This window comes from Festucalex cinctus, chromosome 3, assembly GCF_051991245.1.
Source record: "Festucalex cinctus isolate MCC-2025b chromosome 3, RoL_Fcin_1.0, whole genome shotgun sequence".
NCBI classification, from domain to species: Eukaryota; Metazoa; Chordata; class Actinopteri; order Syngnathiformes; family Syngnathidae; genus Festucalex; species Festucalex cinctus.
In genome coordinates this window covers 22,268,336-22,292,506 of record NC_135413.1, presented here as the reverse complement: position 1 = coordinate 22,292,506, position 24,171 = coordinate 22,268,336, and the positions used below count along the sequence as shown (strand labels likewise).

The 24,171-nt window shown below is 38.9% G+C and overlaps 3 protein-coding genes across 3 annotated transcripts in view; 1 reads left to right on the top strand and 2 right to left on the bottom strand.

Annotated features, from left to right (window-relative positions):
• Positions 1 to 128: 128 nt before the first annotated feature.
• On the bottom strand, positions 129 to 5,754 carry fads2 (fatty acid desaturase 2). Its single transcript, XM_077516710.1, has 13 exons — positions 5,584 to 5,754; positions 4,881 to 5,091; positions 4,697 to 4,807; positions 4,424 to 4,621; positions 3,586 to 3,687; positions 3,385 to 3,510; positions 3,248 to 3,308; positions 3,090 to 3,166; positions 1,419 to 1,516; positions 845 to 941; positions 681 to 760; positions 491 to 616; positions 129 to 402 (listed from the first exon to the last, which is right to left on the bottom strand). Exons 2-13 carry the CDS (start codon positions 5,070 to 5,072, stop codon positions 351 to 353), a joined length of 1,320 nt encoding a protein of 439 aa, XP_077372836.1. The 5' UTR covers positions 5,073 to 5,091; positions 5,584 to 5,754; the 3' UTR covers positions 129 to 350.
• Positions 5,755 to 10,421: 4,667 nt separating this feature from the next.
• On the top strand, positions 10,422 to 11,667 carry lrrc10b (leucine rich repeat containing 10B). The gene has a single exon (XM_077518066.1). The coding sequence runs from the start codon at positions 10,450 to 10,452 to the stop codon at positions 11,560 to 11,562; it is 1,113 nt and encodes a 370-aa protein (XP_077374192.1). The 5' UTR covers positions 10,422 to 10,449; the 3' UTR covers positions 11,563 to 11,667.
• Positions 11,668 to 17,386: 5,719 nt separating this feature from the next.
• Positions 17,387 to 24,171, bottom strand: part of syt7a (synaptotagmin VIIa) — a 131,964-nt gene continuing 125,179 nt past the window's right edge. The window contains exon 9 of the transcript XR_013282834.1: positions 17,387 to 17,492. The gene's annotated coding sequence lies outside the window, so the exon portion shown is untranslated. The remainder of the gene's footprint in view (positions 17,493 to 24,171) is intronic.

Here is a 24,171-nt window from a genome sequence, read left to right as displayed (position 1 = left end):
ACTTTTTACAAAAGTGGTTCATGAGCTCGACTAATTTTCCACATTAGGTGTGAATGAATTCCCGTTTGACTCTCACCCCATGTCTAAAAGTTCGTTAAACATCACGTAACAACACAACATACACAAACCCTTTTTCTACGACTGTATATTTATTAACTCTACCAATATTCTAAATCCGTGCTACCTACATCACAACATGGTCCTTTTGATTATTAAAATTGAAATTCTATCTAATGATGTATTAAAAGCAATACAAGAGACATTATGGTATTCCGTAAAAACACTCCATTTTACAGTACAGAATGAAAGTAATTGATCCCAGATAAAGAAAATTATATGTGAGAAAATGATCATTTATGAAGATATGCATCAAGCCAGAGATTCCCTGAGGTCTTCAGTGACCTGCAAAGTGAAGGTAATAAGTGGTTAAAAGTCCACCAAAGATAGATTTTTGTCCTGTGCAGACACAAACATTTCAAACAGATTTTACCTGAAGACATCAATAATGCCTTTCCCCAGCGTCTTCACTTGGTAAGGAATGTTATGTTTGTCGCACAGGGCGCGCACCAGTGGCGCCACCCGGTGGTAGTTGTGACGCGGCATTGTTGGGAAAAGACTGGAATGCAGAAAATGTCGATCATTTATTCCTTCAGTCTCAATATCTTGCTTTTGTGACTTACTGGTGTTCAATCTGAAAGTTGAGGTGTCCGCTGAACCAGTCGTTGAAGGGCGACTTCTCAATGTTGCAGGTGGCTTGTAGCTAACACACAAACACACGAGAGACGATGCATGTGAAGATGAAGTTACAACAAAGGGAAACTGCAGTAGATTTCCCAGCTGGCACCTGCATGGTGAGCCAGTCTTGATGCTTCTCGTGGTCGATGTCCATCGGGAGGTGATTCATCTGAGTCACCCACACGAACCAGTGGCTCTCCAGAAACCTGACAATCACAGCAAAACTATGACGTCCACCGGAAAAGTCAAGAAAACGAATGACACCAGCTCAGCTTGATGACTTTAGTTGAACAACAGTGGCCTCTGCAGGTCGTTGTTGGCATTGCAGGACCCTGCAACATTAATTTTTAAAACATCCTCTGGCAACCATCATCTTTAATGGTCATTTGTGTTCGACTCCTCAACACAAGCTTGTGAACATGTGTAAAATGAATAATAACATTGAGAGAGCACTTTTGCAAGTCAGTGTAAAGCAATATTGTCACTTAATAGTGGCATGGTGCAGTTTCAGTGAGCACTAAATCATTTGCTTCACATCTGGGAGCAATTGAGTGTTCATTTTCCGCTACAATATTATTCAGTGATGATTTAAAGCCACGACCCAGCAGCCGCAGCACATTAACTTTACATCAAAAAGGTGATTTTAAAAAAGCGTAAGCCTTATGAGATACTAAATCACTGACCTGACAAAGATGATGAGCGCCACTGAGCCCAGGACACCATAATGGGGAACATAACAACTGAGGTAGCGAAGATAGTAAGACAAGCACCAGGCCATATCCTGCAGAGTAAAAAAAAATAAAATGCTTAATGGATGGCATTTCTTTATTGAGAATGTATTGTGAATTACATAGAAACATTTTAAAACTCGAACCTCTTGTGAAATTGTATTATACGAACATCAAATAGTACACACACTATACCGTGACTATAAAGTCACCTTAACACCTTAACAAAACTTGGTGGACACATAAATAAGTGAATTAACTATTATGCCAATGACCAAAAATAGGCCTACTAATTTGATATATAACATGTTATTGAGCTAACTTGTTCAATAAGCTAACTAAAGAACTATGATGCTGCTAAGCTGCCAATATTACTACTACTACTACGACTACTACTACTACTACTACTACTACTACTACTACTACTACTACTACTACTAATAATAATAATAATAATAATAATAATAATAATAATAAACTAACCTGCTGAATTAATGCTAAGCATTTCATGAGCTCATAAACTTTAGAATTAAACTAAACAACCTAACATGTTATTCACCTAGCTAACGACTGCTAATGAACTGACTAAATAAGTACTGTCACATGATAATGATCTAAGTAACCTGCTAATAAACAAAATAACCAAAGACCTAGCATGCTAAATCTAATGAGCTAACCTAATGTGATAATCAGCTCAGTAACATGCTAATGAACTCACCTCCCATCGTGTTAATGAGCTAAGTAACTAGCGAGTTCATAAGCTTGTTAGTAAGCGTCGAAGCGACTAATCTGGCATTGTACAAACTAAGTAAACAATTAACATTTTTACATGCTAACTTCTTAATGAGTGCATGCAAATGAAGCTAATTGCTAATTGCTCTTAAAATGCCAAAGAGCTAAGCTAATGAGCCAATAAACCAAAGAACTAACAATACATCCCTATGCATGATCCATATAACAAGCCAATGAGCTTACTAGACTGCTATTGAGTAATAATATAAATAAAATACAAAAGACTATATAAAAGACTCAATCACTAACTTGCTAATGAGCTAACCAACTAAAATGCTAATCAGCTAAGTACCTTCCCTGCAAATAAGGAAAACTAACCAAATATATAAACATCTTAACTAGTGTTGTTCCGATACCGATACTGGTATCGGCAGAGGTGCCGATACTGCATTAAACCAGTGGTATCGGTATCGGTGACTACTCACAAGTAACATGCCGATATCATTAATTCCAACGCTAATATAGGATTTTGGATGCAGCATCTTGTGTCTTGCTGGTGCACGACATTCACTGGTATGTGACATGTTCACTGCATGCCGATCTAAGATATTCTATTGGCCCTTGAATGATCTGAACTAATGGCAGGACAGCTTTTTCATGTTGAGGGGAAAAAAACTTAAGTATCGGTATGGTATCGGTATCGACCGATACTGCAAAATGGGGTATCGGTATCGGGAGCCAAAAAACGGTATCGGAACAACACTAATCTTAACCAACCAACCAACTAACCTACTTATGAGCAAATTAAGCAACTAACGCTGATGTTATGTAACTAATTAATTTTAGTCTCTCAATTGAGCAGAGAGGAAAGTAAACAGGTAGGGATCGTCTTACCACCCAGTCACGTCGCGAGATCATCACATGCATGATTTGAAGGTGAAAATAAACTGGAATTAGTAATGGAGGTCCAACTAAAACACAACAAATTGTTGATCATTAACTTCATTGTTTCATTGAAGTGTATTTATGAAAGAGTGAAAAGAGGAGAGTACCGAGGAAGAAGTAATGGTGCTGATGGTTGTAGGGCATACGTTTGATCTTCTTGGTGCCATACTGTGAAAGAGAGCGAGAGGAGCGCTGAGTTAGGATGACAGGATGTTGCTGGCAAGACTGTATATGTACTACTTGCCTCCACGGGCTGAATGGCGCCAACAACAAAAATGCGCAGCATGTTGACATCGGGGTCTTTACTGAAGACGTTGGGCTTAGCGTGATGCTGGAAGTGTCGATGATTCCACCAGTTAGCAGAAGCTCCCTGCGGGTAAAAAAAAAACAAAAAAAACAGCCCGTAACCTCACGGGCTCGACAGTTGCAAACAATGTTCTGTTACCTTTATGTGCCCAATGAGGAATTTTTGTGCAAGATGATTCCACGAAGATTTTTTGAAGACAGACAGGTGACCAAAATCATGCTGCAGCCATCCGGCCTGGGTCTTATACCATCAACAAAAGAGGAGTTTGTTATTTAATTATTGAAAAAAATGGTTCAAAGGTCATTTTAACACATTCACTTCCAGTCATTTTCACTTCACTCCAGGCAATTTTACTGGATTTTGACTGATTTTGCAAGGCCCACAGAATATTGTGTTGTATTGCTATAAAAAGATGGAACCTACCAAATGAAAGATTAGAGTTTCTTGTTTCATTTGTATCTATTTTCGTTTTGCGGCAATTAGCATTAAAATATAGCTAAGTTTCCTCATTATTCACGATCCTGTTGAAAACACTGGGGAAAACAGCTGGTTGCAACATAGCCCTGGTTGATCTCTTCTACTCTGCTGCCACATGCTGGACATTTTATTTTATTTTTTGTAATAATAACTACCATTGTTTTAAGTGACTTATTCAGGTCAGAGGCTGCATCAAAGCCTTCTGTATGCTCCAGCATAAAAAAAAAAAAAAAAAAAAGTATAAATACGTTTTTGGGACCATGGCAATATTTAAAATAGAACGTGTTTATACGTTTTTGGGAGCAAATGAGTAAACCAACTGTTGACCAAACCATAGCATTCGTGGAGATGAGCTAGCAGATGCCACAATGTTGAGATGATTTACCAACAAATAATTCAAGCAAATTTCTTCTTTTAGAAGAGTTTGAATTGATCGGTACCAAAAAGTAGTTCTCAGTTTCAAAAACATTGGTGACCTCTGACATATAATAACTGCTACCTGTGCAGTCGCCATCATGATGGCAGACAGCATCGTCCGGATCCAGCCGGTTCCCCCGAGCCACACGAGCAACCAGGCCAGGACCTCCAGCAGCAGGATGTGAGCCAAGTGGGCCAAGAAGAAGAGCGAGTGGGCCCGAAACAGACCCTGCTGCTCTGCGTGAGCATGTAAAGCCTGAAAGTCCTGCGTGACTGCAGCCTAGGAGCACAGACGGGAGAAGGGAAAAAACGCATCGTGCGGGGGTTTGGTTCCCTTTTACAAGATGCTTCTTACGTTTTTCTGTCTGTCCTGGCTGGGTTCCGTTTCCGCCAGCTCGCCAATCAGCAGCGACTTCAGAAAGCGTTGAACAAATTTCTTGTCAGGATGAAAAGCAGTAAACGCTTCCTAGATTTAAAAAAAAAAATAAAAAATGAGAGAGTTGAACAAATAATATAAAATCAAGATAAGCATGGCGTACCGTGGCATCCTCGCCAGCATAATGCTGGATGACCCGAAAGCCTCCAGGGTGCCTCTTGGCCCACTGAGTGACGTTGTACACCTTCCGATCAATCACCAACCACTGGTCACTCTTGCTGCAGTGGCTCTGCACCTCTTCCCAGGTGTAAACACCGCTGCCCGCTGGCTCGGTCTGCTGGCCTCCAGCACCCATTCCTCAGAGCCTGCACACACTACAGCAAATACAATGGTGGACACTGATGAGGAGTTTGTCCAGGGTGCTCTATAGGTAGCAACAGGGGGGTGGGGGGTGTTTTAACCTGTTGCTGTGTGCTCACAGCCTGCTTGTAACACAAGTTAAGGAGGACAATGAGCGGTGGAACATGGACATAAATAATTCATGATGAATTTGATATGCAGGATGCTATTAATGTGAAACTGGACGTGCATCGTGCGTCTGCTACAATTGATTCAAATGATTTGAATTCAGATCTGGGAATGTTGTGTATTTATATGAGGTTCTGCACCGCGTCCGTTAAGTAGGCTACACGTGCAGACATGCCTTGTCTGAAGTGCAAAATAAACACGAAAACATCGGGATCAAACCGCAATTAACATTTTAGCGCTGCGCATACATACGTCGCATTATCATAGCCTACAGTACAATGAATGACTGCAAGGATTTTCGCACCGTGACGAAAAATACATACATAAAATAGACTCACATGTTTCGGGTTGGTCTCACACGCTGCGCGTTACAAGCACACGGGCGCGCCTGTTTGGATCCATTCTAATTAGTAAACAGCCGAATTCTAATAAAGCTCCCTCGATTTTGCTCGCTGACACTTTCACGCTTTCATTCAGTCCAAATTCCGAGGCGATCTTCCGACGGCTTTTGGGCCAATCGGTGTACAGTAAATAAAGGACCCGCTTCATGGTGCCCAATTGTGTCATACATACGCCCATCTACTTGTATGAATATGTACTACTACTTACTGAAATTAGTCGTATAAATGTAAATATTCTTTTCTATTATACAACATTGAATGTTTCTTATTTGGATATGAAAGTCCATAAAAATATCTAAAATAACTTCTATAATGTAATGTGCGACTAAAAATAAACTAAATAGCCCAGAATAAAATGTAATTTCACATGAAAATAATATCTTATAATATCTATACTTTTATCTTTGTTAAAGCCCTTTTTTCTGTATGTATTTATGATACATCTAGCTATTATTTCTTCCTGTCTGTAATTAATAAAGTAGCTAGCTAGCTAACGATAAATCGATCTTTAATGTGGAAGGTTTGTGTCCTATTTTTATTATTTACGAATAAGGCGTTTGTTTGTGCCATATGCAATATAATAATAATAACAATAACAATAATATTAATAACAATAATAATAATAATAATAATAATAATAATAATAATAATAATAATAATAATAATAATAATAATAATAATAATAATAATAATAATAATAATAATAATCGCACACATGTGAATGCATTGTAATACTGACTTTGAGTTAGTGAAAACAAGCAGCTTGTCTTCAGGTGAACTGCAAAAAACTGTGCTCGCATCTGAGAACGTCCTAAAAATATATATTAACAAATCATGTTACATGCATCTGCATATGTAACAAGGCGGAGTGAGATAAAAGCGCTCAATGTGTGTGGTTATATTCAGGGCTGGACTGGCCATCTGACATACAGGGCAGATGCCCGGTGGGCCGGTGTCCTTTAGGGATGATGTTTGTGCTAATCAATTATTTTACTCCATTTTACCCTGAGAGACCAGTCCACAATTTAGAAGAAGCAGCCCATTCATCCATATACAATATGGAGATCAAATTGAACCAATAAACATCCGAGGTAGAGTTGGGCCGGCGGGCCTAAGTCAAAATGCCAGTCCAGTCCTGGTTATATTACAAGCTTGGTGATTCATAGAGTCGCTGTCCCTCAGCTCAATGAACAAGCGAGAGATTGTCAGACGGGCGCTTCACTTTTATTTGCGGCTCGGAAGCATCAAGACACTGTTTGCAGTCATCAAACAAAACAAATGAACAAAATATCACTTCAAAGATCAAGATGAAATCTAGAGTGTCAATCACTTTAAAAAGCACAATGACCTTGTTCTTTGTTAATATAAAATTCAACACTTTAGCTGTTTCTTCATGCTGTAGCATACATTTAAAGATGAAACATGAATAAGTTAAATAAATCTACACCAAATGAACATTTTCTTATGTTTGTCAATGACAATAATGTGAGATTGATAACCTACGTTCAGCTTTGTTATGGTTGTACCCCCCTGCTTCATGTACTGAAGCTCCTTTCTTCTCAAAATCCCGGCGAACTCTGGTCCTTCCTTGAGATCTCTGAAGTCAAATTCTATGTGACACAACATTAAAAGAGGTTTGCCATCAAAGCTCACTGGCATGAAAACCGAACAAAAGGGGTCTACATACAGCGACAACTCGGCTGACCCTCCAGTCAAAGTCATCAAAAGCCTGATTGTCGGCTGATGTCAGAGATTATCCTGAGTGATGATCTAATTTATATATGTGATACGTTAAGAGTAACGCTTGGACCCAACAATTGTCAATCATCTGCTTGTGTATATGTATGTTTGTCCCACTCACAACTACATTTGTCACACTAAAAATGACAACAGTTTGAACACCACAATGTAGTTAGCCAGTAAGCTAACAGGTCTTTCATTTACAACAAGTTGATATCACAAAAAAAGGGAGTTCAAAATGGATGTATGGCTATTTGGCATGGCATCATTTGTTCATTTGCACTCATCTCTACAGTCACATTCATTGACCTCAGCTGTCTTGTCTGTCTGCTGCTCAAAGTGGGCCGAGTCATTTCAGAGCGCTTTCAATGTGGAGCAGAAATGTGCAAATCAGCAAATCAGCATATCAGACGGTATTATCCTCAAGCAGCCAGAAGCCCCCTCGGCACCCCGCCTCCTCTCAGGGCCGCTTCAAAGACTGAGGTGCTGAACATCTGACCCCAGCAGCTTTGCCAGGCTTTTCTTCACAGTCGTAACCCATTTATACAGTGGTCTGCTCTGGAAGGAAGGAAGATGTCATTTTGATATGCGCGTACCCTTTATTGCAAAAGTCCAGGTCACTTCTGACTTTGTTTGAACAACCTTTTATTTTTATTTATTTATTTATTTATTTATTTATTTATTTATTTATTTATTTATTTATTTATTTATTTTTTACAAATGTCATTTTGACCCGTACATAGGAGGACCATTCCATTAAATAGGAAATTTTTAATATTGTAAATAAATAATTACATAATTTTAAATAAATCCTTAAGGTGATTTTTTTTTTTTTTTAGATACAAAAAACCACCAATAACAATGTGTGTAACTTGAAAGAAAAATAGCACTCAACAGTTGCTTTATAGATTTTATTAAAACATGCAGTCATAACACACAAGTTTCCTTGGACACCAGGGGGCAGAATTATATATATGTATATATATATATATATATATATATATATATATATATATATATATATATATATATATATATATATATATATATATATATATATATATATATATATATATATGACAAAAAAGAGTTTAACTAATAATTCGTCTTGTTTTTTTTTTTTTTTTTTTTTAAAGAGGATGAATAATATATTGTATTGTCTGTCTATATCCATTGATTGAAGGGTTATAACTATTGCAATTTCAATGCTAATTTCCTTTGTCCGTCTCATTTTCATTTGACTGTATTACATTTATGGCCTAAAATTGTATTTCATTCACATATTTACTGCAGTTTTGACAATGACTACTATTTTAGCGTAGCGTGTGTTCCGATTCACACATTCTGTGCCCTGCAAAAATAGTTACGTGTGGTCATTATGACATTGCTAAAACAACAAAATTGATGCTGGTCAAAGACTGTTGCACTATGTGCCAGTTTTGTGTCGTAGCTGAATACACAGAGATTGTCATCACAGCTTTTTAACAGGTCAATAAAAACCTGTGAGACAAAACAGTGGCCATCTTTGGAGGCCATCTTTTACTTCTCTAAATGTACAAATGCTACTTGAAATGCCATTAATCCGTTCCAGCCCCACAAAAAACACCAACAAAAATCTCTGTGACGTTTTTAATGGGGAAAATAGCACTCCAAAATATAGTACTTCAATGACAAAAACCTACAGAAGTAGCCTAGTTAGATGGAATGTGAATAATTCAACAGTTAGCAGAGGGAGGTTTAATACAGACGTACATATGAAGAATTTCAAAACTCAGTAAGCTTCAATAATATTGGTCTTTCCCCCCCACGCTTTTGAATATTGTTATATCGTCTCTCTACATGTGTTTCTGGAATGTTTGTGTTCAAATATCTGTTGCTTCAAGGTTTGGAACTACAACAAGATCGATGCTAATTTTGTTAGCATATGGAGTTTTGTGTTGTGTGCATTTTTTTGTGTAAGTATAACAGCTATATTGGTTATATACATTACATAATTATCTGTTTTGTGTTTGAACTTCAACTGGGGATGTCAATAAACAGCTTGAAGCAAGCACTTAACCTCGTTTATAAAGAATAATTCCGCTGTTTGTTGTCAAGTTCGCTGTGTAAGCGCTACAATGACATGCAGCGTCGAGTATCATTATCAGGTTCCAAACTGGCACTCCCCAAATCTGCCATAGTTCATTCATGATAATTTTTAGCCAACCTTAGTGTTGAAGTTAGTTTGGTGTTAACTTTTACTTTGTTTTTATTTTAAAAAAAAATAAAAAAAATACAAATGTTAGCATGAGCTAGAGCAAGTTTTTCTAAAGAGGCTACTTTGTACACATACTCATGCACTTAACAATGTGATTTGATGCCCAGCCGTTCCGGTTACACGGTGGGGGAGAGGGAAGGAAGGGGGAGATAGAAGGGGAGGCAACATTTGTGAATTTGAACCTCCTCACTGATGACAACAAGCGGGCAACATCAGGACGAGCCTTGCAGTCGGCTTTACAGTGTTGCTAAAAAGTGCAATTACTTGCTCCATTGTGGATCAGACCTTTGGACGGACCTCAGCCTCATTCTAATGTGGAATTAACTTCCTTTCAGTGTTTTTTTTTCTTCACCAAGCTGATCGCTCTTTGGGCTCATCCGCAAGTAGGACAGTAGGGGAAAATTTAATGTATTAAGGTGGTGCTTTTAACCTGTTTTAATAGGCAAGGGCGATCATGTGACCTAAAAAGTGTGTTAAATTAACAACCGAGAACGAGAAACGTAAGACTGGCAAAGAGTCAACTCAAAATTGAGTTTTATATATTAGAGCTGGACTACCTTCAGTACTACTACTACTACTATTACTACTACTACTATTATTACTACTATTACTATTTGTATTACTCCGCATTGTGTTAGATGAAGGCAGAAAGAAACGCCTAGCTGAATGTGGCGTGGCGACATCTAATTGGCCTGAGGGGTGATGTTTTTTTGCAAGCTCAAAACAAAAGCAGCTACTAAGTTGGTCTGTCATCACATCACATGACTCCGCTCTGACTCAAGCACAGAGTCAGGGGGGCCAACAGAATGGGCAACTCCTCCGGGAAGGGCGAGGGAGACGAGGAGGAGGACGAGGAGGAGGAGAAAGACGGCGAAGAGGTGGAAATAGTGCAGAAGAAGAAGAAAACAGAAGAAGAAGTGGAGGAAGAGCTTCCACTCGGGGTGGATGAGTTGTTGGAGAGCGGCGATCCAGTGTTGGACTTGAGCTACCGTAAATTTAAGCGCCTACCCGCTCGTGTTTGCGGACTGATGCACGTGGAGAAGCTCTACGTTTGTGGGAATAGCCTACGCGGGCTTCCCGACGGCATCAGCCAGCTTCAAGGTCTGCGGATTCTTGCCCTGGATTTCAACAAAATGGAGGACGTTCCCCTCGCCATCTGCCAGCTGGCTAACCTCAGTCGCCTCTACCTGGGCAGCAACCGCCTCATGACGCTCCCGCACGAGCTGAAGAACCTGCGGAGCCTCCGCTGCCTGTGGCTGGAGAGCAACTACTTCCAGTGGTTTCCCAAAGAGCTGTACGAACTCCCCAACCTCAAATCCCTGCAGATTGGTGACAACCGCCTGAAAACGTTGCCTCCTGACCTGTGCCGCATGGACTCTTTGAGGGGCCTGTGGCTCTATGGGAATCGCTTCCAGACATTCCCCAAAGTCCTCCTAAGCATGGAGGGCTTGGAGATCCTGGACCTGGACCGCAACAAGATCTCCGAGTTCCCCAGCCTGAAGCGCCTTCGATCACTCCGCCTCTTCTCCTACGATCACAATCCGGTCAAGGAGCCTCCGAAAGTGGGCGAGGAGGTGATGGTGGTCGGCGAAGGCGCCGCAGAGTTCTTGGAGGAGCGAGAGGCCAGGAAGGAGAGGAGGCGCAAGGAGGAAGAGGAGGAAGCCCTGGCGGGGGAGGAGCCCATCATTCACGGCATTTTGAAAAACAGCTACAAACCGGCCGCCGATGACGAGGACGAGGACGAGGAGGAGGAGGCCGGGTCGCCGGTCCTCGAGTACGACGACGAGGAGGCGTTTGAGTATGAGACGGAGGAGCTGATTGGCGAGGGCCTGGAGTACGAGGGAGAGGAGCTGGAGTACGACAGGGCTTACGTGGACTACGAGTATGAGGAGGACGTGGACGCCAAGATGGAGGCGTGAGGTCAAACCTCCATCCAGACTGAGAGGATCTGCAGGCAGGTGCACAACAAGGCTCTTGACATTTCTTGTGAGCTGTGAAAATAAACGTGTGAGTTTCATCTCAAGATACTGTGAGCAGAGCAGAACTGTGAGTGTGTGCGCGCACATGCGTGTGTCATTAAATTGCTGCCCACCTGAGGAAGTCATTGTCAATTACTTCTAATAAAGGAAGCCCGCTAGTGGCCAAAAAGGACAAAATGTCATCACTGTAGCTTTTGTAAAATGTCTTGTCACTACTTTGGTGCTCGTGTGAAATAGTTGCAGTCACAATAAAGAAGGAAAACCAGATTTTTGTTCTGGCAAGATGAGCTATATCCACACTAAGTGGAACATTCAGAGATATTCTCCAACTAATTAAAAATACTGTCATTGATTATTAATTCAAAGTAGCTAGGTTTGGAAATGTAATAAAATGCTCATTCTTACAAGTTTGTACCTGCCATGGCACTAATATAAGAGATAAAGGTTCAAATAGTTACCCTGAAATCCAATAGTGAGTGGGTTTAATTATGCTGCATTTGAGGAAGGTGGGAAGTCGGATTTATCTCGCTCAGATTGTCCCAGTTTGACCTCAGTTGTTTGTCAGTGAAGTCAGGATCCTTCCACCAACCTCGAATTAGCAACTCGAGTTCCAGACTTTCTGGTATGAAGTCAGAAAAGTCCAACTTGCGACTTTCCTCGAATCTAGCATTACTATAGAAATGGACTCCACAACAAAAAATAATTCAATATCTTAAATATTCATCTTAACAAGAAATTTTATCACAAACGGTTCAACCACATAATCACAGTAAATTCTGTAGAGTACTCTAGAGTGGGACTAAATAGAATCAGTTTAGAGTAAAATCTACTCTACAAAATTTACTGTGACAGACAGAAAGTATAAAAACTTTGTGAACTAGACTGAGTGCAATTTCTGGAGAAATTGCGTGGTAATGCTGAAAGCTGAACGCTAGCTAAATGCTAAGATTTGAATGCATGTAGAATGCTTATGAAGTAAATTGAGAGATAAATTGTGAAATTATGACCTCCTGATTACTGGACAATGCACTTTACCAACTGTGCCACCAAGCAGTATCAGAAACCTGGTAATGACGGTAAGTTATATGTACGGAAGTGGGCGTGGACACTGACACTTGAAGAAAGTTCAATGTCTTTCCCATTGAAAATGAATGGGGGAAAGTTAATATTAAACGTTATATTTAGCAAATACTGTAAGTAATGTGGAATCAGGTGATAAATATCACGTGGAGGCGTGACTTTTTTAAGCTAGTTGAAATTTGAACAGTGTAAATTGGAAGTATTATGTGGGAGTTGTTACACAGCAAAAACGTGTGGAGAATAAAAATCACAATGACATATGTGGGAATGCTTCAGCATTCCCACAAAAACACTAATAACAAATTTGCAGAGAAGGCTAGAACGGATTAGCAACATTTCCATTCATGTCAATGGGGAAAGATGATTTGAGATACAAGTGTCGGGATCATGTAAAAAATGATATTGATATCTCAAGTAAATAATGTATTTTGGTTCATGCGACAGGAAGAACAATGCGATGCTCGTCCACTAGATGGCAGAAGGTACAATTAACCAATGAATCCACCTGTTGCCATTCATACAAAAGAATAAGACTTACTCTGAAGGTGATGATGTTCTGTGGGTTTTTTCTAATGTAAAATGTGTGCCTAGGCTCAATTAGGTTGGGAGATACTGTCCTAGTGTACCAGTCTTTCTTTCTGACAGTGTACACTCATCGAGGTCCGCGTCTGTTTTGTGTAGCTAGCGGCACACCTCAAGACAACCGTGTAAAAGTGCGTATTGGATTCAGGTCTACAAAATATTTATGACGTGCTAAACACACGAGCCCCTTCCCGGTGTCAGCGTCGTGTAAGCACTGCTGTGTGAGGCAGATTGCAGGTTGCCTCACCATAAAAGGCAAGTCCACATGGAGGGTGCCTTTAAACAGGAAGCAACAAGCAGCCCATTCTAAATTTTCCTCACTCGCTGCACCTCCTTGTAGGTCACGGCCTCCGGTCCATCATCAACTTTGTATACTTCTTCTTTTTTTTTTTCGCACCTCTGTGTCTCTGAACGCCAACATGTCCTCCTCTCATCCCCACAGTCATTATTCATGGAGGGCTCTCAGCGTAACGCAATCCTCGCATCTTTTTTCTCCTCTCATTGAAAGAGTGAAATATTCATCCGCACGCTGAAATATTCATGCCGCCGCGTACTCTCATGTGTCTGTCTGTCGTTGCTGCTGGTGTTGCCCAGCACACTCAATCTGATGATTGCTTTGCTGGAATATTTATCATCCAGGGAACACAAGATTCACACATGAAGGGGCATGCATGAAATATCAAGATGCAGCCAAATTCATTTTTCATTTTCACTGTCCGTCCTTTTCCTATAGCGCTTGCTTGTCCTCGTTAGAGTCTGGTGTGAGATGGCACCATATTATCGCTAAATATTCAGAAGTAATATGTATTTTTTTTTTTTTAGTGTATGTAAGGAGAACTGTTTCTTTTACACTGCAAGAAAAATGTTAAAGGAATATTTGACTCATTTAGCCATTTTCAGCAATAAAAATGTTAATATTGTGTCTATAATTAATTTGATAGCTTCATATTTGATCAGGTACAGTAAATTCTGTAGGGTAAATTTTAGTCTAAACAGAATCTATTTGTTCCGGCTCTAAACAGAGTAAAGTATTCAGAGTAAATTTTACTCAAAGTAATTTTAGTTGTGGGAATGCTGAAGCAATGCTGAAGCATTCCCACATGTGTTATTGGGATTTTTATTCTCCACACTTATTTTTTTTGCCATGTAACAACTCCCACATAAAACTTCTGATTTACACTGTTCAAATTTCAACTTGCTTAAAAAAATTCACACCTCCCGGGATATATATATCGTCCGATTCCACATTTCGTACAGTATTCGCACAATTTAACGTTAAATATCAACTTTTCCCCATTCATTTTCAAAGGTAGAGACATCGAACTATTTCTAAGTGTCACATTCCACGCCCACTTCCATACATATAACTTATCATCATTACCAGGTGTTTGATACTGCTTGTTGGCACAGTTGGTAAAGTGCATTGTCCAGTAATCAGGAGGTCATCATTTCATAATTTATCTCTCAATTTACTTCATAAGCATTCCACATAGATTCAAATCTTCGCATTCAGCTGTTAGCATTCAGGTTTCAGCATTCCCACGCAATTTCTCCAGAAATTGCACTTAGTCTAGTTCTCCGAGCTGTTGTGGCTGCTTTAGAGGCGGGGCAAACCTGACCAAACAGACAAGTGGAAAGAACTAATCAGCGAAGAGCGGACGTGACGTCAAAAAAGGTGATGTGCGGAAGCCAAGTAGTAAACAGTAGCGGTGGACGGAGACGAAGTAAATTCAACATGGCTATAACTTATGTCGTTGTGATTAAAAAAGTGATTTTGGCAGCCTTTCCAGACCCACTTTCTGCCTTTCAAGAAAGTGAGTGGGGCTTCAATCTGAGTTCAGCGCTGTGTGAGGGGGAGAGGCCGACAGGCCACAGACGTCTGTGGGAATCTGTGTCGCACCCCCTTGCAATATTTCACTTTTTTGTTTACTCTCACACGTCCTATGTAGGTCAGTGAACACCAGCAAGTGGCTCCCTCACTTTCCACTGCAAGAGTCTCGACAGAGATGTGCAATTTCATCAACATGATGTCGTCAATGCACAATCCACTGTCAAATGTTTGTTGTGTTGACTTGTTTTGATGAGATTGAGTTGTGCTTCATGTTTTTTTCCGTTTTTCACATCTTGCTCATTAGGTTTTTGTTTCCACATGTTCTCGTCTTCCTGGTCCCTTGTCTCAACCAATGAGATCCCTCCAGTTACTCCTGTCTTGTCCAGGTGTGTCTCGTTGTCTCATCAGTTTTCATGTATTAATGCTGCATTTGAAGACGGTGGGACGTCGGACTTTTCTGATTTCATACCAGGAAATGTGCACGGAACACCCCTTTGAACTTGGAAATCTGAGCTGCAAAGTCGAGGGAAAAAAGGATTAAATTAAATTTAAAGTAAAAAAGTAACTTTACATAATACAACGTGATTTTGACTGACTGCATTTATAGTAAACCATTCAATGAATTCAGCTTTGTTGTTTACATTTTCCTTAAACGCTTTGAGTTTGTAACTGGGAGAATCCAAGTGGAATTTTTCTGACTTCCCACCTTCCTCGAATGCAGCATTAAGGGTTGCTTTGTTTGTTATGTTCTGGGGTTTAATCCCAAAAACGCAGACCCAAATAAGATTTTCACTCTTTATTCGCATAGAGGCGTAGAACAAACTTGACTAGACGAGACGCTAAGCTAACTCGGGACGTGGAGTTGCACAGAGGAACAGAGGTAATAATCTGACAAAAACACACCCTCCTCCGACAGGCTTATATAGACAGCGAATCGATCTGATTGGTTGTGGCTAGACATGTGGGTAACAGGACTGACATGGAATTATCTGATTGGATGTTGACCAGATAAAGAGATGAAAGATTCCTGACATCACATAGCTTCTGACATCAGATCGCGTCTTACCAGTTGAAACTAGATGCTGTTTACATCAGTTCAAAACAGACACAACCTCATGGTCATGACCTAAACATAACCCTTGCATGACCCTAATCATGACAGTAAACATAACCCTTGCATGACCCTAGTCATGACAGTAAGCATAACCCTTGGATGACCATAGCCATGACAGTAAACCTAACCCTTGCATGACCCTAGTCATGACAGTAAGCATAACCCTTGGATGACCCTATTCATGACAGTAAACCTAACCCTTGCATGACCCTAGTCATGACAGTAAGCATAACCCTTGGATGACCCTAGTCATGACAGTAAACCTAACCCTTGCATGACCCTAGTCATGACAGTGAGCATAACCGTTGCATGACCCTAGTTATGACATTGTTGTTTCTGTTGCTATCATGGTTCCATAGTACCTTGTTTTTTACTTTCTACATAATAATAATAATAATAATAATAATAATAATAATAATAATAATACCGTTTTTTTGCCTTCTAGATTCGCCCCCCCTCTTAAGTTTTCATGTGTTTTGCACATGTTGAAGATATCCAATGCTGGCTGTAGGAAGCAGCCCCAGAAAGTAGCGAGACTTTCACAGTCAGAAAAGTGTCCTTTCATTTAATATTTTGCTCAATTTTTCTATCTGTAAATGTAGCTGATGTGACTTGCTGAAAAGCTCCAATTTTGTCTGCCCAGAGAATATTTCCTCAAAGGCTTTCGGCGAATTCCAATTTTTTTTTTTTATGATTTGCTGACAGTGGAGTCTTTTTTTGGTCGTCTGATTAAATCCACTTGTGAGACCACCTTGCAGCTCACCTCTGATCTCATTGGAAGTTGTTGTGGGCTCTTAATTATCTATCTTTTCAATTTGTTATTCTTTTCCTCATAGCAACATCCAAGGAGGTTTTCTACAGTTATGTGACCTTTGAATTTTTAAATTCGTGCAAGTCTTTACTCTTTACCTTTTCAACATGCTTGTCTAAAAGTTTATTTTAATCTCACACGACTTGCTTCCTATGGCCCATATTCAGCGAGGCACCTTAATTCCCAATCACGCGCATTAATAGGAGTGGTTTGAACCACCTGCGTAGCCAATCCCACTGCTCACCGTCACCAATGTAATATCAATTCCTTCTTCACCCTGCGAACCACATTCTCTCCCCATAAGAAGATCATGAGAGTTGTTGGTGGTCAGTCACAGCCTTTCAGTCATCACGACCGTCCGCTCCTGCTCAGCCATGTGAGACCATACAGTAATGGAAACGTCATTGGATACACTGATGGATGACAAAGTCCTCGGGGCAAACCGGCCGGCACTGTAAGCACAAATAAAAGAGGCAAACGTTGTCTGGACGGATTTCGTTGAGATTTAATGGAACGCAACTCAACTGGAAGTTGTCAGAAATGTGATTTGCAGTGGACACTGATGTGAATCTTTATTAAATGAGTGCAGACGAGCATTTGAAAACAACTGTCCTGAATTGAATCAGCCTACATCACTAAAGAGTGCTAACGCAGGATAAGAATCCAGTGAGATAATTTGCATATTGTTACATTTTCAAATTCAAATTAAAACGAAATTGATCATTAGGTTAAATTATGGATCTCATTAGAATGCGCAAGTGTACGGAGTGACAGATACTTCTGGCGGGTACTAGTTACACACTTCTAAAATTACACATTTGCTTAAATTACCTTTAATTAGTTATTTTTGAATTTATAATTATATTCAGCTGCACCACCACAGTTTCTCATTTAAAGTGATACTTCACTTATTTAGCCCATTATAGCAATAAAAAATTCATATTTTGTGTATAGTTAATTTGATACTTTCATTATTTTTCACATACAATTAGTACCTTTAAAAACAAATTTTGCAACTTGCTGTTGACTGAAAATGACATCACAAGGGCTCAGGTAACCAATCACAGCTCACCTGTTTTTTAGGTTTGGTCATGTGACATTCACAAGCTGACCTGTGATTGGTTACCTGAGCCCTTGTGATGTAAGCAAGTTGCAAAATGTGTTTTTAAAGTACTAATTGTACATGAAAAATAATGAAAATATCAAATTTATTATAGGCAAAATATTAATGTTTGACTGCCAAAAATGGCTAAATAAGTGAAGTATCGCTTCAATATTACCAGAAAGTGCCAAACTTGTCAACATTTTCTCACAATATTTGCAAGAAAAATAAAATAGCCTACGTCTTAGCATGTCCTTTTATTTTGAAATGATCACTTATAAGACATTTCTTGGAAATCACAATGTTCGATTACTGACAAGCAATTTGTAGAACAGGCCCGTGGACTACTCATATGGTGTTTGGGGGCTACCATAGGAAATATGCTGACAACTAGACATGCTATTAAATATTAAATTCTGGCTTCTTTTCCTGCTATTGTTGTTCTTTATTGCATTTAACTATGATTTAACCTTCAATTTAACGTTCGGCCACTGGATGGCAGTATAATGCCACACTGGCCTCAGACTATAAAATGGAGGTTATATAAAAATGATGGATGGTTTGAAATTTGCATTGACATCTTGATAAAAACGTCGAGCAGAGGCAGGATGCTAATTTGAAGAAAATGTCCACACTCACCATCTGTGTACGATACATCTACATGTACATCGCATTATCATCTCAGACACCCTCTGGTGTATTAAAAAAAAAAATGCAGAACAGCCTGAGCTGAATATCTGTGTGATTTTTCAGACAATCTAATTCCCTTGTGCGTTTTTTTCCCCTTCAAATTAACTCAGCCAAGTAAAACAGTCGTCAAACTATGAAACATTGAGATGTTAATCTTTTATTGCTCACGCTGTGTTTTTGTGCCTGAGATCTGACATGGACATTTCAAATACACAGTATGATAACTTCACCGCCACTTTTTACTCGCTTCCCTCCCTCCCATCTGTCCAAGGCTGCCAGTCTGCAGGGCCTATCTTTACCAAGCTGTTGCTTTCAGTGCATTTTTTTTTTCTTAGCTTGACATGCTGTCATGCCAAGTCTGGAGCGCTTCATTATCTTCGTCCGCAAAAATAACTTGAGGGAAACGCCTGCGTCATTGAAAGTGACAGTCTCATTTCCTGCTTCTTTTCTCTTACAAACAATGCGCATATCGCTGGCGTATTTCATATTTCTAATGATCCCTTTTGCAGAGGTTGCATATGACTGGAGAAGGCCAGACGGTGATTTTGGTTGCAGTTATAGTCGCATCAGTGCTGTAGTTGTCACCAGACCAACATGGGATTGTCCATCGATGCAGCAGCAGTCTGGACATGACGAGCGCAAATAAGCTCAGCCAGTCTCGGTTATGATGCAGCACAAAATGTACGTGGGGGAGACCAGTAACACTAAAAAAAAGTCAACTGTGACAAACTGGGAAACCCTGAGCTTAGTTTAAAACCCTCATTTCAAATATTAGCTCTAAGTTAAAAAAATAAAAAAATTAAAACCCTACTTTTGAACCTGTAACCATCATTTAAAATTCTTTTTTGAAAACTGACGCCACACATTTTTGTAGTTAATTTTGTAACCCATAATTTTATAGCTATTGTTATACAAAATAAATTGTGAGCCAGCCTTGAAACCCTCCTCTGAAACCCTAGATTGAAACCCCATCCCCTTTTGAAACAATACTTTGAAACCCTAACCATAATTTGAAACTATCAATAAAAACCCTACTTTAAAAACTGAGGTCACACACTTTGACAGTTTAATTGATTTCAAACAATAATACTTGAGCCACTGCTATTAATTGTGACCAGCTTTGAAACCCTGTACATACTGTAGGAATAATTGTAAATAAGTTATCATACATTTGCTGCAATGAAGAATGCTTTGCTCTGTTCCCACTCACATTCACATAGCCTGGCTATTTGACGATGACTCAAAAAGCTGAAGAACCACAACATCTAACGCAGCAGAATGGTTCGAGCCAGTCTGCTGAGGTCGCCTGTTTTCTGTTAAGAAATGATTGCAAACTTCACCACACGTACTCAGCAATCTTCCACTCACATGCACAACACATAGACAAACAAGTACACCGTGTTCCAACTGTGCCTTCATTTGCATTTTTAGGTTTGGAACACCCATGTAACGAGGGGTGTGGAAAACCAAATAAATGGAGAGGGTGAGGAGAGGAATCTTCAGAGTGCAGGAGTGAATTGTATCAGTCAGTTCCTCTCCTCTCTCCTTGCGAGCCCTGAACTGAGTGTCTTCTCTCCTTTCTGTGTCATGTTTAATAGATGTCAAACAGGTAACCCTGACACATACTCTGAAACCTTCTTTTGAAACTTACGTCTAGTTTAAAACCCTACTTTCAAACCCTAACTATAGTTTGAAACCATAATGTAAAACCCACGTTTGAAAAGTGGTCATACATTTTGAGAGCTGATCATTTTTAAACCCTAATCCTACTTTGAACTCCTATTTAAAATCCTAACCCTACTTTAAAAACCCTGCTTTGAAACCCTAACCATAGTTTTAAATCTTAATTGGAGGTCAAACATTTTAACTGTTTAATTTTTTTAACCCATAATTTTATAGCTACTGTTATCCATTACACTACAACTCTGAAAGTCTAACCCTAGTTTTAAAAGCCTCTTTTGAAACCCTAACTATAATTTGAAACTGTAATTGGAAACCGTACTTTGAAAACTGAGGTCACACATTTTGACGGTTAAATGTTTTAACCAATTATTTTATTGCCACTTTAAAACCTTAGCCCTAGGTTTAAAAACCCTACTTTTAAACCATAATGAGTTTCAAACCATACTTTAAAAGATACGTTGAAATCATGCCAAATGTTTTTTATCCTACCTCAGTGAGAGAAGGTTTATGGTAAGTTTCTATACGGGCTCGACAAAAGTCTATAAAGTAACGTGGTGTACCTCAAGGATCCATTTTAGATCCTTTACTGTTACAGTATACAGTATATGCTCCTTGGTGGTGTTATGTCCAGTCCAACACGCATATTTGCAGTTCGACACCTGTGGATTTGGATATTTGTGGATTAGAATATTGTTCAAAATTGTTCAGTCCCGGGAAACACTATCAAAACAATAGAAAATAGTAAAAACATACATATCCCTTATCCAATGTTGTGAGTGGTTTAGGTGAGGGTGCAACAGTTTGCACTTTAATGAGATGGCTTTGAAGATAAGAAAAGGTGGGTGCAGCGCTTCCAAAAATAGACGAAGGTGACGCAAGCGAGGCTTTCCTGTTGAGTAGCTGATCTTGGCTCGCCTGCAGCCCGTCTGTCGTAGTTCGGGGAGGGCCCAAAGCTCGGGCCCCGGTCGCTAAGCCCGCCTTGTGTCTGTGTTCTCTCCTTCTCACGGAGGACGATCACCACAGTGTCCGCGCGAGCTGTAATATGCGGCCCATGGAGTTGATTATAGTCGGAGAAACATAAAAAAAAAACAGCCGAGAAGACCCTTCTTTTGTAAGTCGGCTGTCTGAGACGCCTTCCCTCTGCCTCACTGCACCAATCTTCTTATCCCCTTCCTGCTTCATTTGGACTTCTCCTCTTAATTGGCCAATCTGGCACAGGCAGCTTGGAGTAAAATACACGGTGATATTTCTGCCGCTGATGGAATGGAGAGAGGACAAATTAACACGGAGGCCTCGCTGTCACATCATTTACTGTGCTTTTATACTTTTTAGTTTTTCACACAAACGAAAAATAGATGAACGATTTTAGAACAACATACTGAGCTTTGTTTTCTGGTTAGCATAAATTCTTGCTTTTGAGCATTTTGGATTTTATCTTACACTCAAGTATACTTATGGAAGTGTATTGCATTGACTTAAAAAAAAAAATCTGTTTTTTTGACTAATTTAGCTGTTTTTTTGAGTATTTTTTTCCTGTTTTTCTGAATATTTTTTTCTGTTTTACTGAATATTTTTTTCTGTCATAATATATATATATATATATATATATATATATATATATATATATATATATATATATATATATATATATATATATATATATATATATATATATATAACGAAAAACAGCTACCTAACGGCTATCCACTCATATATACAGGTCAGTGGTCTGCAACAAGTCAGAGGTTCAGAGTTCCAAAAAAATAACTCTGAAAAACGGAAGTTGGCGCTCTGTTTTTTGGAATTATTTTTTTTCTTATGTTTTTTGGAATTATTTTTTTCCAACTGTTTTTCTGAGTATTTTATTTTATTTTTTCTGTTTTTCGGAATATATATATTTTTTTATGACAGAAAAAAAATATTCAGTAAAACAGAAAAATGATTCAGAAAACCAGAGGAAAAAAAATACTCAAAAAACATAGCCCCCCCCCCCAAAAAAATGGTCAGAAAAACAGTTTTGTTTTTTTTCCCAAGTGAATGCAATACGCTTCCGTATATAATACAACTGTGGTGACCCACTTTTACAAAAGTTAAAAACTGTATTATATAGAGGCCTATAGTTAAAAACAGCTTTTGAAAACATATATTTTCAATTCTTACATATTGACGTGCCTGTCAAAGCACTATACCAGAAAATAAATTTTTAATTGAATTCAGAGTTGTAATACACCCCCACCCACCCCCCAACAACAACAACAACAACAAAAAACACGTCACATCTTCCTTTTGAGAACAAGCATGGATGAGTATGTTACACATTTCTGCTTTCACAATAAATCAAGAATAATAAAAACATTATTTTACTTTCTGACATATCCTCGCTGCCAAGAAGACAGATTAGAACGAGTCGAGGGGGAATCCGAGCTGGATATAAGACATTTTAATGTCAAAACGAGCACAGTTTCTGACATGTACGACACACTGTGAAACTCCGACTAACCTGACAAGAACAAGATTAAATGGAATCTTTTTAGAGGTTTGTGGGTGCAGTGGAATGTTTATGCAGTGTGCTGCTGGTTTAAAGCTGCCACGCATTGCACCGTGATTGCAAAGTGTCACACGTATAAACAACTCTAATTGAAAGCTACACGGTGAAAGCAGGACATCTTTGAGAAACAAAATGGCCAATTCTGTCATTATATTGTTGACGAATGTGTTGCTTAGGGGAACATTGTTTTTTTTCATTAGCTTCAAAGTAACACAAAAAACGTGCCATACAAGAGGCCATCAGTATTATTATCAGTGAGTGCATGTTCAATTACAATGTTGTCATTTCGTTTTAATTATTTCTATGGCAGTTTAATTAGAATGTGGCATATGTGACTGTTGGCCCAGTTTAAAATAAAAAGTCAAAGTGCTCTTGATCACATTTAACATATACTTGACCTTATTAAATTCTTTGACTAAGAAAAGCTCACATCTGGACTTCATCGTGCAGTCTCATTAAGATGCCCAAAACATTTATTATTTTTTTTTTTTACCAGAATCATGGTGGTGGCAGCATGATGAACAGCAGCTGTTTTTTTTCCAGCTAGAATTGGAGCCTTATGACAAAGTGGAAAAAAATATGAGCAGTTCCAAAAATGGTCAATATTTCTACTAAGACTACTAAAACATCTCTAATTTATTTAGGGTTAATCACAGACAATAAAAATGATGGCAGGTGTGTGTTGCTCCCGTATGTTATGAGTTTGAATGTGATCAGTTATAAGAGGGTGTGCACACTTGTGCAACCACATTTCAGTTATTTTCTAGCTAAAATAAGATACGCTTCCCCATTAATGGAAACATTACATGACATTTGGGGTGTGTAGACTTTTAATATCCAATGTAGATCACATTATATATGGAAACAAGTATAGAAATATTTTTGATGGTTAAAAAAAAACGTTTTTTTTAAATAGATGTTTTCACTAGATCTGTCAAACGATTACATTTTTTAATCAGATTAATCATATCTTAGAATCACGATTAATCACTTAATCAAAAAGGCTTTTCAACATTTTTTTGTCCACTAAATTTGAAGAGCACCTGTTATGTGTTAATTACTTCTACATTTAATGTTAATGAGGACATCTTCAACATTTTTTGATCAA

What these genes read in the sequence shown, in the direction of transcription:
- fads2 (XM_077516710.1), bottom strand. Translation starts at nt 5,072, where the DNA reads ATGGGTGCTGGAGGCCAGCAGACCGAGCCAGCGGGCAGCGGTGTTTAC. An exon ending in TCCTCATTGGGCACATAAAG is followed by an intron (nt 3,511 to 3,585) that starts GTAACAGAACAT and finishes TTTTACCCGCAG; the next exon opens with GGAGCTTCTGCTAACTGGTG. An exon ending in TCTCGCGACGTGACTGGGTG is followed by an intron (nt 1,517 to 3,089) that starts GTAAGACGATCC and finishes TTTACTCTGCAG; the next exon opens with GATATGGCCTGGTGCTTGTC.
- lrrc10b (XM_077518066.1), top strand. Translation starts at nt 10,450, where the DNA reads ATGGGCAACTCCTCCGGGAAGGGCGAGGGAGACGAGGAGGAGGACGAG.